This window comes from Trichosurus vulpecula, chromosome 2, assembly GCF_011100635.1.
Source record: "Trichosurus vulpecula isolate mTriVul1 chromosome 2, mTriVul1.pri, whole genome shotgun sequence".
In the NCBI taxonomy this organism is placed as follows: Eukaryota; Metazoa; Chordata; class Mammalia; order Diprotodontia; family Phalangeridae; genus Trichosurus; species Trichosurus vulpecula.
In genome coordinates, this window is record NC_050574.1 from 35,271,216 (window position 1) to 35,287,382 (window position 16,167).

At 51.9% G+C, this 16,167-nt stretch overlaps 2 protein-coding genes across 2 annotated transcripts in view; one reads left to right on the plus strand and one right to left on the minus strand.

Annotated features, from left to right (window-relative positions):
• The window catches only part of LOC118839020 (zinc finger protein 850-like), a 902,460-nt gene that overhangs the window by 799,954 nt on the left and 86,339 nt on the right, over positions 1-16,167 (plus strand). The window lies entirely within an intron of this gene.
• HPN (hepsin) lies at positions 2,062-15,876 on the minus strand. The gene is made up of 13 exons (XM_036746453.1): positions 15,709-15,876; positions 14,698-14,803; positions 11,163-11,264; positions 11,014-11,055; positions 8,927-9,056; positions 8,713-8,835; positions 7,288-7,328; positions 6,498-6,663; positions 6,057-6,247; positions 5,782-5,877; positions 5,424-5,566; positions 4,851-5,015; positions 2,062-2,546 (listed from the first exon to the last, which is right to left on the minus strand). The coding sequence occupies exons 2-13, from the start codon at positions 14,711-14,713 to the stop codon at positions 2,508-2,510; spliced, it is 1,254 nt and encodes a 417-aa protein (XP_036602348.1). The 5' UTR covers positions 14,714-14,803; positions 15,709-15,876; the 3' UTR covers positions 2,062-2,507.

The window sequence follows — 16,167 nt, forward strand, 5'->3', positions numbered from 1 at the left end:
CCCCTTTAGACAACTTTAAAAAGCACGTCAACCTGAATTCTATGTGGGATAGCCAAGAAAAAGCCACAGTGAGTCATTTTTCTAGCCCAGAGAAGACTAGGAAGACAGAAAGAGATGTCTTTGGACCCTGGGGTAGGAGTCGACTGGGAGCAAGATGCAGCAAAAGCAGCTTCACCTGTAGGGTTTGCAGGTGGTGGCAGCAACAGCAGTGGTACCAGGAGCCCTCAGAGTCCAATAAGGGAATTGAACACCTGGTCAGAAAGAATTTCCATGGGATCCATGTGCTAGCATTGGACTGGGGGTTGCCACCCATTGCCCTAATACCTGGTTCCAGGGAAGAGAGGGGTGCTTGGGGTCAAATGGGAACAAGAAAGGAAAGGGTAAGGACTAGAACACGGACCAGGACAGCAGTGAACAGACCTTACACCTGCACAGCCCTAATTGCTCCAGGCTCCTCCTCCTTTAGACCCAGACCTCAAGGCAAGCCTAGCACGTGCTGGAGGAGAAGGCAGGAAAGGCTGAGGCTCTTGTGAGGCACAGGCTGGTTGTCATGGTAACCCAGCCCATGTGGGGACAGGACCTCCGAGGAGCACTGGAAAGGGCCTTTGCTTCTGTGGTCCAAACCCAAGCCCCTGCTGAGGAGCCCCTCATCCATGCTGTGGCCCCTCCCCCACTCCAGTTCAGCCCAGCCCTGGGTGTGAACAGGGAGGTCTTGGGATCCCCACAGAGAGGCTCCTCTTGGGAGAGCAATGGCGGGGATGGGGGGGCAGGAATGAGGAGGGAGAGACAGGGAGTTGGGGAGAGACAGACAGAGAGGGAGGGGAGAAGCAAAGACAGAAAGATGGAGGGAGGAGAGAGAGAGAATTGGATAGATAAGGTAAGACATTAAGAGAGAGTTATAAAGTGGAAGAATGAAGCTAGAAAAAGAGTAGATGGTTGGATAGCTATAGATAAATTGTTGGATGGATGATAGAAAAGGCAGGATAGGATAAATGAGAGAGAGAATGGGTTATAAGGACTTATTATGATCCAGGCAGTTTCAAAAGCAGGGAATACAAATTTAAGCCAGGAAGAAAGGCAGTGGCTGCCCACAAGTTTATAGTGTAATGAGGGAGCGGAAAAGGGGTGGGGTGGGGAGGCCCCCTCACTCGGACCCTCCTCTGAAATGAGCAGGGTCCCCTCCCATCCTCTCTCCTGTTCTTCCCAGGAAGAACCCCTGGTGGGTGGAGGCATTGCCAGCTGGAGGAGGCGGCTGAGGTGAGGCGGGAAGGACTCAAGGGAGGTAGGGGCTGGCCGGGTTTGAGGTGAGCATGGCTGTTGTGGGGACTCACTCTCAGCACCCTGGTTAGGCTCCAGGAGTGTTATTGTGGGGTCTTTGGGCCCCCAAAGGTGCTTGCAGGGTGTCCTGGGATCTCAGATCCCTGGCTGGGCTCACAGGGTTCCCATAGGTGCACATAGGGAGCACCTGGGGGTTTTTGCAGTTTCTGCGGCTTTTCTTCTGGTTTCACAGACATGTTCTGCATTCCCAGGCCCTCTGGCAGGCATCACAAGCTGTTATTGTGGAGTTGCTACTCCCTACCTCCCCTGCTGTGCTCCCCTCCCTATCTGGGGAGTTGGCTTGGGGTTACTGAACCTGGGCTCACCCAGCTGGTACAGTGTGTGAGGTTCCTGGTTTTTGTTCTGATAATCATGGACCATGAATTCACAAAGAGGAAGGGAGGGAGGACAAGAGGGAGTCTGAGCCTCTGGGGTGGCCTGAGCTGGCCTTGGTGCATTAGTAATCGGAGTCTCAGGAGAATTCCAGGGAAGTGAGGTTTATTACTGTTCTCCAAAACAGAAACACATCTGTGATACATTTTAACCCTGTGAGAATTATTTCTGTAATTACAGTGACACTAGACGCACTTATATTTTCAGCAGTTAGAGGTGGGAGGGTAAGGTTTATGCTGAGAGACGTCAAAGCTGTGTTCAAGATTTTTATTGGGGGAGCAGGTAGTTGTTTTTATTGGGATTCCTCCAGTTTGTACTGCATGGCCCTGTTTTAAGAAACCCCAAGGCACATCTAATCAAAACCAGTTTTATTATTCAAAGTAATCACCAAACATTTCTGGGAACAGAGGGTAGGTGGGGCAAGGAGCCCAAAATCTGGTCCCCACACATCCCAAGACAGTATTTACATGGGGAAGGGGAAGAACAGGACTCATGGGTGGACCTGAGTAGGGGGTTGCCCAGAGAAGGGCAGGCAATAGGCCAGGGATAGCAGCAACATGTGTGGGATGGGGTTTAGAAAATCCTGGGGTGGGGCAATCCTGACCTGGTGCGCTCCCCCACATTTTCTCCCCTGCCCTTCAGAATCCCCAGGCCCTCCTTGCCTCTACAAAGGAATCCAGGATGAGGCTCTCTGAGCCATAGATTGTCCTTCACTGCTAGCTGCTGGGGAGAACCCCAGGACCAGCAGGGATACAGAGAGGAGGAGAAGCAGGTCCCCTGGGAGAAAAGCAGGGGTGTCAGAGTTGGTTCACGATCCCACTGTCCTCGGAGTGAGTCTGGGGAGAGAAGGTTAGTAGGGAAGTAACAAGTGAAGGAGTGGCAATTTCTTCCTCTCCCCTCCCCTGCCCTTCCTTTCTCCTTCCCTTCCCTCTCCTCTCCTCCCCTCTCTTCTCTTCTCTCCCCTCTCCTCCCCAATCTTCCCCTCCCCTCTCCTGTCCTCCCCTTTCCTCCCTTTCCCTTCTCCTCCACTCCCTTTCCCCCCTCCCCTCTCCTCCCTTCTCTCCTTCCCTTCCCTCCTCTCCTCCCCTCCCTTCCCTTCCCCCCCTTTCCTCTCCTCCCCCTCTCCTCCCTTTCCCTTCTCCTCCCCTCCCCTCCCCCTTTCCTCCCCTTCTCTTCCCTTCCCTTCTCCTCCCCTTCCCTTCCCCCTCCTCCTCTTTCCTTCCTTTCCCTTCCCTTCCCTTCTCCTTTCCTCCCCTTCCCTCCCCTCCCCTCTCCTCCCTTTCCCTTCTCCTCCACTTCCATTCCCTCCCTTCCCTCCCCTCCCCTCTCTTCCCTTCCCTTTTTTCCACTTCCATTCCTTCCCTTCTCCTCTCCTCCCCTTCCCTCCCCTCCCTTTACCTTCTCCTCCCCTTCGTTCCCTCTCCTCCTCTTCCCTTCCCTTCCCTTCTTCTTTCCTCCCCTTCCCTCCCCTCCCTTCTTCTCCCCATCCTTCCCTTCCCCTCTCCTTCCCCTCCCTTCCCCTCCCCACTGTCCATGTAGCCCTTCCAAGTCCTTGTACCCCCGGCAACTTCTCTCACTAGTCCTTCCCTTCTTCTGCTGTAAACTGTAAGGCTGGAACTAGGTCATTGCTACTGGATCTTGGTAGAAAGTGGGTGCTGGGTTCCAGGGGGAGACACTTACTAGATATTTAATGCATGCTTAATGTCTGTTCAGTGAATGAATCCTCTTGAAATAATACAAAATGCCCTCTCATTCCATAGCCAATAAATCAGTGGGGAATGAGGACCTTCATTTTAGAGCTGGCCTCATCACAGAACCCCTCGCTTACCTAAAATAAGCATTTCAAATTCAACAAGCAGTGATTAAGCACCTACTGTGTGCTGTCCTGAGGGCCTGGGGGAGATATACAACCCTAGGGTCCCTGCTGTCATAGTGCTTATGCTCTGCTGAGGAATGTGACATGAACTATCATCCCCAGGAACGTATGATAGATTGCAGCAGAGAGGGTCACCCAAGGGGTTAGGTGAGATCTGAAAGGAAAAAGTCTTCACTAATGGAGGAAGGAAGGTTTCAGAGAGGAAGGCTGGTGGGATGGAGACCAGCACCTCTCTCTTCTGTCCCCTTCTGTCTACTCAGACCTACCACAGTCCCCTTAATTCAGGCCTCATGGCCTGTGGCCATCTCCCACCACTGTGCTTTTGCCTGTGCTGTGCTGTTCTCCATGCTTGGAATGCCTACCTTCTGAAATGCTACCAACCTTCAAGAGGCCTTTTCTTTCTGTTTTTCCCAGCCCACATCACTTTGTAACTAGTGTCTTTTGATTTGATATTGGCTTATCTGGAACCATGATGTATCCCCTTTAAGAAAAGGGACCTAGCACAGTAACTGACAGTGATTTGTGACACATCATAGATGCTTAACAAATGCCTATCGATTGATCAAAGACATGAAGGTGAGAACGTGCAGGAATGTAGAGAGGAAACTTCTGTTCAGTTATTTTCTCAGTAGAGCCCAACTCTTTGTGACCCCTCATGGGTGTTTCTTGACAGAGATACTGGAGTGGTGTGCCCGTTCCTTCTCCAGCTCATTTTACAGATGAGGAAACTGAGGCAAACAGGGTGAAGTGACTTGCCCAGGGTCACACAGCTAGGAAGTGTCTGAGGCTGGATTTGAAGTCACAAAGAAGAGTTTTCCTGACTCCAGGCCTGGCACTCTATCCACCGCACCACCTGGCTGAAAATGTGGGTGGTAGTGGAAGACCCTGAAGGTGAGGCTAAGGAGTTTGAACTTTATTCAGTCAATGATAGGGAGCTACCGAAAGGTTTCAGGTGAGGAGTGACTTGAGCAGCAAACTCAAGATTGCTGTGACCAAAAGGTGAATGAATGGAGGCAGAAAGGCCTGTTGGACGGCTGTGGCACTGGAGCCAGACAGTAACAAGGGTGGCTACGCTGTGCTCATGGCTGTGGCAATAGAGAAGAGGGGACGGGTAGGAGGAGGAACGTTGTGAAGGCTTGCCCCCCTTTCTTCCTGGCCTCACTTTCCCACTTTCTCTTGACATTTTAGCTGGAGAGAATGAAGGAAATAGGGGCTGCAGGGAAGGGTGAGCCCACTTTTGCTACTTCCCTCCCACCCTCAGTACCTTCATGGCTCGGTAGATCCACTCCTGGTATTCTCCGACGTTCGTGTAAACCCCAGGCTTGTGGGCGAGAGCACAGCCTGTCCCCCAGCTCACAATCCCGCAGAGCCTCCATCGGGGAGTCCTGGAGATAGAGTCCTCACACACAAAAGGGCCCCCGCTGTCTCCCTGCGGACAAACAGAGGGCAGGATGCCTGAGTTCTTTTGGAGGAAACAAAGGGCTGGCACCATGAGAAATGTCTCCAGATGCCCCTTCCTTCCCCCAACCTAGCCAGTGCCTCCCATCACTCGACATCATTTGGGATCTCAGCTTCCCTTGATGTGATTCTTCTTGCTGAGTTCTGTTTTTTCCTTCCACTCAAAAAGGAAGCCAATTTTGGACAAGAGATGCCCAGCCCTGGCCTGTGTCCAATGAGAGACTTGACAAAGGCTTTTGGGTGCTTGTTGCTGCTAATGAATGAAGAATATTCAGAGTGGGGGTGGGTGGGAAGATGGGGTTGGGGAGGAAGGTCATTTAGCTGGGCCTCAGGAGTAAGCTGCTTAGGTTTAGGAGATATCCCTGGAGTACTTCCCCACCTGGCAAGCATCGATGCCCCCCTCTGTGTAGCCAGCACAGAACATTTTGGGTTTGATCTGGTTTCCGTAGAAGTCAGGGCTATTGCAGACTGCATTGCTGATGATAGGAACCCGTGCTTCCTGTAGCATATTAGCCTGTTTCCCTGTAGGAATGGGGTGGCAGGGAGAGAAGCAATGTGAGTGATGTGGCTCCTCCATCACCCCTCCTGCATAATTGTGATGGTAAGGAGCTCCTCACTTTTCAAAAACAGTGGGCCTACCCTTGCCCACCCCCTTTGATCCTGCTCCGAGGAGGAGAGCCCATAGTCAAGGAGTATGTGTCTCCCTGACCTCGTGGCCAGGGAGTATCTTTGCTCACCATAATACTGAGTGTTTCCCCAGCCTGTGACTGTGCAAATCTTCCCATCCACCAAGGCCTGACCGGCAGCTGGGAGGCAGACAGGCTGGATGTATTCTGTGGAGGGAAAGAGCCAATCCAGCCGGTGTTCAGCTGCCTCCCTAGAACCAGGCATTTCGTCCCCGGGCCCCATCCTCACCCTCCCACCCTGACTCCCAAACCCCCACATTCCTTCTGGGATGCACACGTCTGTTTCTTTTCCCTCTGTTCTCCCAGGACCCAATGACTTAGCTCACCAGTGAGGGGCAGAGAACTGGAAAGGTGGACCAAAGCAATATCGTTACTGTTCTCTTCACTGTTGGGGTCCCGGAAAGGGAGGTAGCCTCCATGATACACCACGGCCTGGACCCCAAGCTGGAGTCCTTGGGTCGATGCTTGGGCCACAGCACCCGCAAACACTCTCCACCGTGACACCACCCGATTCCGCCTAGTGCAAGAAAGAGCAGGATAACTTCCTCTCTTTCATCAGTTTGTCTTTGACTAGAAACTACATTTGTATCTTAGAAGGGATGTGCCCAGCTCAGAATACCACTTGGGCTCTTAATGAAGTCTTGGGGTGTGATAAAAAGGATTTTGTAGTTCCTGGCTCCCCTCTTTTGCCCATGTTCTACCATCTCCCTTGAAATTCAGCACTTCTTCCTTGTGACAGACCCAGGCCCTACAGGGAGGGCACTCACTCAGGGAAACAGTGGGCAGCAGTCAACACCCACTCTCCGGACAGCAGGGATCCCCCGCAGAGGTGCGAACCGTCATAGCGCAGACTGACCTGCCATGGCCAGCGGCCCAGGCTGGCGTCCTGGCCTCCAACGATACGGTCTACAGGCAACTTCCTCCGGCCACAATCTAGGGACAGATATGTTCAGGCCACATCCCAAACTCTATACCCCTGGGGAAAGGCACATGGCCCCCATCCTCAGGCAGGGAGGAGATGCAGCCTTTGTTTTCAGGGAATCCTGACCTCAGGTGAGTCCATGACTTGGGGTGACTTGGGAAAGGCCATTTAACCACTCTCTGCCTCAGTTTCCTTATTTAAAATGAGGAAGTTGGACTACAAGGCCTCCTTCTGGCTCTAATAATCTGGGATGGGGAGACACAGTCCATACCCTCAGGGAGCTCTGGTTCAAAGAAAAAGGAACAAAATGCCATTTGCGATGTTCAGAGAATCATAGGGTTAATTGGGTTAAGTTTTATTGAGCTCTGAACTGATTTTGGAAGGAGAGGAGATTGGTGAAGAGGATATGGGATGTGTCTGAGGAAGGAGGGAAATGTGGTGGAGCTTGGAAGTGGGCCTATTGGGGAAGGGCTACAAGAGACTGAGACCCTAAGGGGTGCCCCTCTTTCTTCCTGGCAACAATCTTTTGTCTCACTCCACAATGACCTGTCCCCAGTTCTGCACACAGGGGGAACTTAGTTAATGGTGTGGGTGGGGGAGGTCTGTGAGAAAGGACACATGGTTTGGGTGCTTACCTTGGCAGAGGGTAGCTAGGAAGAAGCCTCTGGGACAGTCACTGTCAGAGAGAGAGGAGGGCTGGTGAAGGGGGAAGGGATAAGGGACTTATGTCCATTCTTATTGTCTTTTAATCTTGCCCACCAGACCTGGCCCCCTCTCTCACATCTCCTTTTCCATCCCAAAGATCTAGGGAATTCTAGACATTATGTGTGTGCCTCGTACCCATTCATTTACATAGCACTGTGGTTTATGCATTGTTTGTATGGGCATGAACGTGTTTGCATTTTATTTCAGTATATATAGATTAAGCATCTGGGATGAACAAAGCCATGAACTTGTCACTCACTGGGCGGGGGATTCAAAGATGAATAAGAAACAGTCCCTGTTGTCAAGAAGATTAGAGTCTGGTAGAGGAAAGAACACACATGCTGAGAGAAATACCATAAGAATGAGATGACAGTGAGAACATAGGAGAGCTCGGATAGGCTGGAAGGACAGGGGAGGCAGGAAGAAAGGCAGCCCAGGCATGAGCAAAGGGACAGACCTGGAAAAGAATGAGAATGAATCCGGGGAATGGGTTGAGTCCAGGTGGGCTGCAGCGTAAGGTCCACAAGCAGGAGTGAGTGAGGCTGCCAACACAGACGAGAGGCAGGTTGCAAAGGGTTCTCCAGTGCCAGGCTAAGGAGCTTGGACGTTACCTGGTAGACGGGGGAAGCCTGGGCATAGCAATGGAAAGGAAAGGATGGATATAAGAGATCACAGAGAAGGAACTGAAGGGACTTGGGTGACTGAGTAGTGAGGGCCAGAGGTATCAAAAAGGATTCTGAGATTTTGACCCCAGGGGCTAGGGAGAATGGTGGTGCCATTGACGGAAGTGGGGAAATTAGGGGGAGAAGATGAGCTGACTTCAAGGCCAGCTTTCTGTCTGCTTTGCTATGATTCCTTTCAAGTGGTTAGGGCACTGGACTTGGAGTCAGGGAGACCCAAGTTCAAGGCCAACCTCAGACACTTAACACTGACTCTGTAACCCTGGGCTACATCATTTAACCTCTATCTGCCTCAGTGTCCTCATCTGTGAAATGCGGATGATAATGACACCTACCTACCTCCCAGGGGTCAAGTGAGATCAAATGAGGATCCATTTGAAAAGTGCTTCATCAATGGGTGCTGCTGTGGTGACGATGAGGGAAGGAGCCAGAGCAGCCATAGTCAGGGGAGAAACAGGAGTGCAAATCTGTGTGTCTAACTTTGTCTGCAAGTGTTGGTTTAAACAGGCCTGTATGCTGATGGCTGTGTCTGTGTCCTCATGGGCCTCTCTTTTTCTGTGTGGGTCTGTGTATCTGTGTTTCTCTAGAGTGTCCTGTGCACCGCCTTACATCAGCTCTTCTTGTCTCCTGCCCAGCCCTTCCCCATTTAGCTTCTCCTCAGCCCTGGGTCCTTACCATTTTGAGATGACCTCTGACAGCCTTTGGGCATAGGGTAGCCTCCCCTCATCCACACAAAAGTAGCCAGACGTTCCGTTCGTTCCAGACACCCGGACATCCAGTTCCTTGTGGGTCAGAGACCTATGAGGCAGAGGGGGTGGGAACAGCAGCCCAGTTCTCCCCCTGGCCTCGGCCTCCTCCCCTCACAATGCCCACCCCTACCCAATGATACCTGATGAAGCCCATCTCCTCACAACTCAGGCTTGCCACTCTGGAATTGGCTCTGGAGGAGCAGAGCAGCCGCCACGTCCCCTCAGTTGCATCAAACACAGTAAGCCGCAGGTCTGCCGGACTCACCTGTACTGTGGGGGCAGGGATGGGAGTGGGCGGCAACAGGCTGGCGATTAGAAGCTGCATGAGATCTCTGGACGCTTTGGGCAGCGTTGTCTCAGCAAGAACAAGCCCCCTTCAGTGTTTGGCTAGTACCCTGACAGTGAGCACAGAGGAAAGCGAAGCCTCCCAGTCTCCACGAATGGCCTGCCTTAGGCTTCCCATGGCTCTGCCCCGGGCAGCCTGTGTGGAGCCAGGAACTGGCCCTGACTGTGCTGAGGACAGAATCTGGCCAACACACTCAGCAGGCATGCTTTCTGAATTGCCAGACATTCTGAAGTGACAAGTCTAGTAGAAAAAGAATGATTTAAGGGGGCAGGACCTGGGTTCAAATCCCAGCTCTGCCACTTTTGACCTGTGTGACCTTAGGAAAGTTAGGCCCCCTCTCTTGACCTCAGTTTCTTCTTCTGTAAAATGAGATCATTGGACTAACTGGCCTTGAAGGTCCCTTTGAGTTTAAAATCTGTCATCATCAGAAAAACTATCTCACCCTTATTCTATTAGTGTGTCTAGGAGGACACACATTTAAGGGAAATTGGAAATACGTGTTGTACTTTTTTAACAGAAAGTCTATAAACTGAAAGTCATTTTCTTAGTTTAAGAATACAAACTATAGGGGTGGAGCCAAGGTGGCAGCTGGAAATCAGGGACTTGCTTAAGCTCTCCCCCAAATCCCTCCAAACACCATAAAAAAATGGCTCTGAACAAATTCTAGAGCTGCGGAACCCATGAAATAGCACAGGGAAGCAGGGCTGCAGCTCAGGAGAGCCTGCATGGTCACTGGGAAGGGTCTATCACATGGTGCTGGTAGCGGAGTATGGCCTAGCATTGGCCAGGACCAACAAGAATATACACTGTATCATGTATAGCCATGTTTGGCACGGTTAGGAAGGTGAAGAGAGCTAGGTGGCACACTGAAGAGAGCACCGGGCCTGGAATTACAAAGACCTAAGTTCAAATTCAGCCTGAGACTTACAAGCTGTGTGACCTTGGGCAAGTCACATAACCCTATTTGCCTCAGTTTCCTCATCTGTAAAATGAGCTGGAGAGGGAAACAACAAACTGCTCCGGAATCTTTGCCAAGAAAACCCCAAGTGGGGTCACAGAGAATTGGACACAACTGGATAACAACAAAGGGTCACACGGTTAATGCATCAGAGGCAGGACTTCATTCCCAGGTCTTCCTGACTCCTAGGCCAGCCCTCTAGCCGTCATGCTGCACCCGCTCTCTACCACTCTCCTCATTTATTTTGAGCTAGATTTGATCCAAATCCCTCAGCATGATCCCTCCTGACCTCCTCTGATCCCTGGCTTTCTCCTTCCATACTGTTGGTCCAGTAGGCCCAAGGCTCAGACTTGTGAGCCTCTTCAGAAGGCCTTACCCTGCCTCTGACTTCCTCATGGCCTTTCTTCTCCCTCTGCACCCCATCAGGACATTTCTGCTAAGCCATCACTTGGACTTGAGAGGCTGGCCATTAGAGGCAAAGACCATAGGGCTTAAGGGTCAGAAGACCCAAGTCTGAGTCCCAGCGCCTTCACCTACAAGCTTTAGCAAGGGCACCATCACCTGGAGCCTGTAAAACTGGTGTGCTAACATCCATCCTGTCTACCTCACAGGACTGTTGTAAGTGTCCACTGAGATAGTGTATGTGAAGCATGATACAGACACAAGGGGGGATTATTACCATTGTCTTTTATGACTTTCTAAATGTCCCCTTTGTCACAGGAGTCAGGACTTCCTGGCCCAGAGTTGTCTGAGAGAGGAGACTTTCTACCTGTAGCACTAATCAACCTGGGGGGCACTGGGTCTATGTTGTTGGCTGACTAATAGTGAGATCCTAAGAGCTAGGTGGAGGGGGGGGGGGCGGGGCAATAGAGTGCTCCAGATTCCATGGATAGGCAATAGAAGGAAGTCTAGGGTACACTCACCCGGGTACAGCACCTCCTGGTCACTCCTCAGCAGCACAGTCACTGTGGAAAGGACAGAGATGAGGAGGGGACTGGGAGGGTGGGGGGCAGCAGGGAAAGGTCAGGTGAGGGACAGGACATGCAGGAGGGGGTGGTTGTCTGTCTCTCACCAATGGCCCAAGAAGCTGCTCCGATCCCTGCCAGGAGCAGGAGGCCCCCTGCGATGACCGCCACAATCTTGGGCAGAGACCAACACTGAACCTTTCGGCCACCTACAAGCAAATACAGTCTGTGTGCATCATTCATTGCTCCCTCGTTTAGTAATCTGGCTCTGAGACTTCAGGATTCCCCCTCTTGAGAACTCAGGCCCTCTCCTGAGCTCTTCCTTCTTCAGCCAGTCCTGGGCTGGGGGCCAGACCCAGTCACCACACCTCACCCAGCTCTGACTGGCCCTGCTCAGTTTTCCCACCCTCCTCCTCCTCCTCACCTCTCCCCAACATGTCCTGTTTCCAAGGGGATCCCAAGGGCCCTGGAAAAGTGGTTGGGTCAGTTTCCCTGAGCAGCTGGCAAGAAACTCCCCAGACCACCTAGGAACCCAGTGTCCTTTCAGGAAGCTCAGGGCTCTTCTCCCTTTCTTTCCAGGCCCTAGGTGTCTTGCTTGTTCCACCTAATACCTTCCTTGGGATGGGGGACAAAGTAAAAAGGACTCTTTTGGCCAGCCTGGTGTCCAATGTGTGTGGAAGAGGACGTGATGGGGGAGGTGTCAGTGACATTAGCTACCTCCACACTCTCTTTTCCCTGGCATCCCAAAGATTTGTTGTCATCGAGGGGTCTTCACGTTGTGTTCATCCTACATATCTCAAGCTTTTCTCTCAATTAGGCCCTCCCCCCCCCCTCCCCGATCCTGGCTCCCTCTGGCTTTCTAGTGAAGCCTGTCCTGGAATGGGAATTAGAGGTGAGTCAGTGACCTTTGGTCCCTGGCCTTATCCCCCTGGCTCCCTTTCCTGATGTTTGTCTTCCTGATGGATCACCCTGTTCTCAGCCATAGGAGCAGACAGCTTCACCCCCAAGGTAGCAGGAGCCAAGCCCCACACTGGGTTTCAGAACCTTCCCAAGGGCCTCTGCACTCAGCCCAGATGGTATCTGCCTAGGACCCTGCACCCGAGGTCCAGTGAGGCAGGTGCCAATGTCCCTCTCCTCCTCCCTGGCTGGGATCAACAGTCCAGCTTTCTCCCCCTGGTGGTCATGTGTGGTGATGACAGGATAGTGGCTAGGCCTCTTCTATTCTACCCTTCCCAAATGCCCCTTATTTCCAACTTTCCAAACCTCCAGTTAGTTTTTCTGATTTTTTCTTGAATTTGGATCCGCTTTGATATAGACTTGGTAGGGATAAGATACAAAGTTTTTTGTAAACCCTTGAGGCACTATATAAGGCTGCTAGGAGGAGCCGTAGTGCACAGAGTGCCAGGCCTGGAGAGAAGACTCCTGTTCCTGAGTTCACATCCAGCTTCAGACATTTACTAGCTGTGTGACCCTGGGCAAGCCACTTAACTCTGTTGGCCTCAGTTTCCTCATCTGTAATGAGCTGGAGAAGGTAAACTGCTCCAGTATCTTTGCCAAGAAAACCCCAAATGGGGTCACAAATGGTTAGACATGACTGAACAACAACAAAGGCATTATATAAATGCTGGCTGATATTAGCTGAGAGTATTTCTTTACAGAGCTTAGATTGTCACTTCCAACCCTTCACTTTCTACCAGCGATCTTTTTTTTTTTTCACTGTTGTCACATACCCTAAAAGCAGGGCAGGTGGTTGTCTGCATTTTGTCCGAGGTCCCCTTCCCTTCTTCAAAGGCAGCAAGAAAGGGTACGCCCTTGCCACCATAGTTCTCTAAGCCCTCCTTACAGGCCCTGCCATGTCTCATTCTAACCCAACCTAGACTCAGTGCCCTGGCCAAGCTCCTCTGCTGCTTGTCCTAACACACCCTTGTCTGTTCTGGCCTCTATATCTCTTCATGTTTTCTTACCTGTTACTCTCTTTGCTAAACCATGTCTGTCCCTTTCCAAATCAGCCCATAACCTATCAGAAACTCCTATTCGGGAAGCCTTCCTCCATTTAACTCCACACAACTCCTAAATCCAGATATGAGAATTGATTTCTGTATCTCTCTCTGTATTTTTGGTCTCTTCCTGTGTCCCTATCCATTTGCACGGAAGCAAGGCAAGGGTCAAGACCTTGCTTCTTCCATCAGACAGGAAGCTCTCTGAATGCTGGGGCCATATGCCTTCTCAGTCAGAGAAGGGATCTTTTAAAGCTAACAAGTATCTCCGCTTTTGTCTGTTCTCCCCTTCCCCCCAACCTCAACGGTTCTGTGCACTGAGTTCTCATTACTCAACTAATACACTTTAGCTGGGAAATAGCAACTAAATAGTGCATTGGATAAGAGCGCCGGACCTGGAGACAGGAAGACTCATCTTCCTGAATTCAAATCCAGCCTCAGATGCTTACTAGCTGTGTGACCCTAGGCAAGTCACTTCACCCTGTTTGCCTCAGTTTCCCCATCTGTAAAATGAGCTGGAGAAGGACATGGCAAACCACTTCAGTATCTCTGCCAAAAAAAAAAAACCCCAAATGGGGTCACAGAGAGTCGGACATGACAGAAAATGGTTAAATAATGACTGAAGAACAACAAGCCAGGAAATGGTTTGGAAATTCAAGCTTAGAAGCGGGTCTGTGGCCTCATTCTCTAAACGGGGGGAAAGGAGGGGAAGGAAAGAAGATGCTGGCCTTGACCCTGGATTCGGTGCTTTCCCAGACGCACACCATCCAAGGCAGCTGCTGTTGTCCAGAGTCGGGCAGGAGTAAGAGGACTGGGGTTGAGGTGGTGATCAGATCCTCGTCAAAGTCCCTGAATATCTGGGCCCTGATTTTCTTATGTATAAAGTGAAGAGACTGAGACAGATGAGCTCCAAGAAACCTGCCCATTCTAAATCTTGGGACCCCTCTTATCCTGAGATCTGTTCCCTGCCTCTCCAGACTGAGTAGCTGCTGTTGAATCTGGTTCTCTTAGATTCTTTGTCAACGTTTCCTCCTCTTCTCGGACTGAGGTGCCGGGCCAGTCAAGCAATAGAGATCCCTCCTTCAGAATTTCTGGAAAATGAGGAATGGCTTGGAATTTGAGACTTGGGGCTTTTGCAGTCAAATGCTTTAGGGGAGTAGCACCCTGGCCTCTGTTAGATTCTGAGCTCAACCTGTTGTTAGTAAAGGGATATAAAGTATTTGTGGAAAAATCACTTATTGGTTGCAGGGGGGGATGGAAAGTAGCCATATAGGGCAGTAGCAAATGGGGAAACTAAGGCACAGAGCAGAGAATGTTGTAAAGGATATTGAGAGGAATAGGAGACATATTGTGTAAGACCTTAATGGATGACTGATTAATGGTTAATCTGGCAAGGAGCTGGAGTACCATTGGGGGAAAGTGGGGGCAGGATGAGATGGGGAGAGTGAGGAAGCCAGATGGGAAGGACTTGGGTGCTGGGGGCGGGGGGAAGAGACAGGTCAGAAGCCTAGAAAGATGGGTTCTAACAGTAAGAGAGTGAGATTGAGAGAACTGGAGAAAAGAAACCCAAGAGATAGGAAAGGGGAAAGTGGGGGAGACTACAAGGGAGAAGGTAGAAGGGGCATAAGTTGGGGAAGACACTTACTCTCCTTCTCAGCCATGTCACCACTTTCAGTTAATGATTCCCCCAGTGAACAGTGGTGGCTGTCACAGTAGGGCCTCCCCCCCTTGGGGAGAGAGGCAAGTGAAACCTGTGGGGACACATAAAATAGATGGGGGTGGGCCCTGAACCTCCTTGGCACCTAGAGGCCCCCAGTTCTCTGGATTCCACCCCCCTCCCCACAGTACCTTCCCAGACCCAGGTATGCCCAGCTATAGGATTGAGTTCACCTCCCTCAGGGCCAACGTGAGGGGCTGGGCCTCTTGCCCAGAGCATGCCGTGATCACGGGCTGGCCAGCCTGCCAGCTCAGAGGATCAAGGACACAGGCAGGGGAATTGACCAGGGAGATAGGGCACCAGGGTCCAAGGTGGGGAGCAGGAATTAGAAGGAAGATATGGGGGCTGGAAGAAAGCAGGCTGCCTAGGCCTCAGGAACACTGAGGACCAGAGAGAGCCGTATGCCGGGGCACCCAAGGGAATAAGCGGCATCAGTGTCCTGAGGGACCGTGTGTTGGTAGAAGGGGATTGGATGCTGAGTCCCCGAGGAAAGGGGACAGATACCTCATTCCCTGACAGAAATGGGAGCTGAAGAAGTCGCACACTGGCTCCCCAAAAGATCAGAGGCGGGAGATGCTTGGTCTCTCAAGGGAGTAGAAAAAGGAGCCTGGGTGGGGGTGAGGGGAGGGATGCTCATGTTGTTGAGAAGTATGGGTCTAAGCATTACATTGGCTGGACCCCTGAGGGTGCAAGAAGACTGACTTTTGTATTCTTCCGGGCCAGACTGGGTGGGGATTTGAGAGAGAAAGCCAGGATTAGATGGTCCAAGAAAAGGCCAAGGGTGAGACAGCAGAAAACCTGGACCTGGGGATGAGTGTGAGGGCCAGGGTACCCAGTGTCTGAACAGACATTAGAATGAGCCTGAGGAGGAAATGCGGACTCGGGCCCAGGACTGCAGGGGGTGGGGGAGGGAAGCTTGGACCGTGAGCACTGCCTTACCCTCAGGGGTCCCTTCGGTGAAATCTCAGAGCTGTTTTCCAGTTTCTAGGGGCCACAGCTGGACCCTGGCAGGAGCATGGTGTCCCCAGCTGGGGGCCAGGAGCCTGGGTCCCAGGTAGGGCAGAAACAACAGCAGCCTTGAGCTCAGCCAAACTGGCTCACCTGAGGAGGAGGGGGCTGGGGGTGGGGGGAGGGGAAGGGGCGGGAGGAAGGGCGGGGAAGAACCTGGCCAATGGGAGTGGCTGCTGTTGGAAGCCACCTGCCCAGTCCCAGGCCCCTGGGCGCAGCTCGAGAGGGCTGGTTCTGGCTAAGGGCAGCAGACAAGCTCAACCTTTCTCCTCTTCTTTCCTCTTCTTTTTCTGGCTTGGCTGGGGCTCCCACCCTCGATGGTGCTGCTGCTGGTGCCGGCCTTCTCGGGGCCTTTGTGCAGAGGTGGAGGTTTGTGTAAACCTGAGGTGA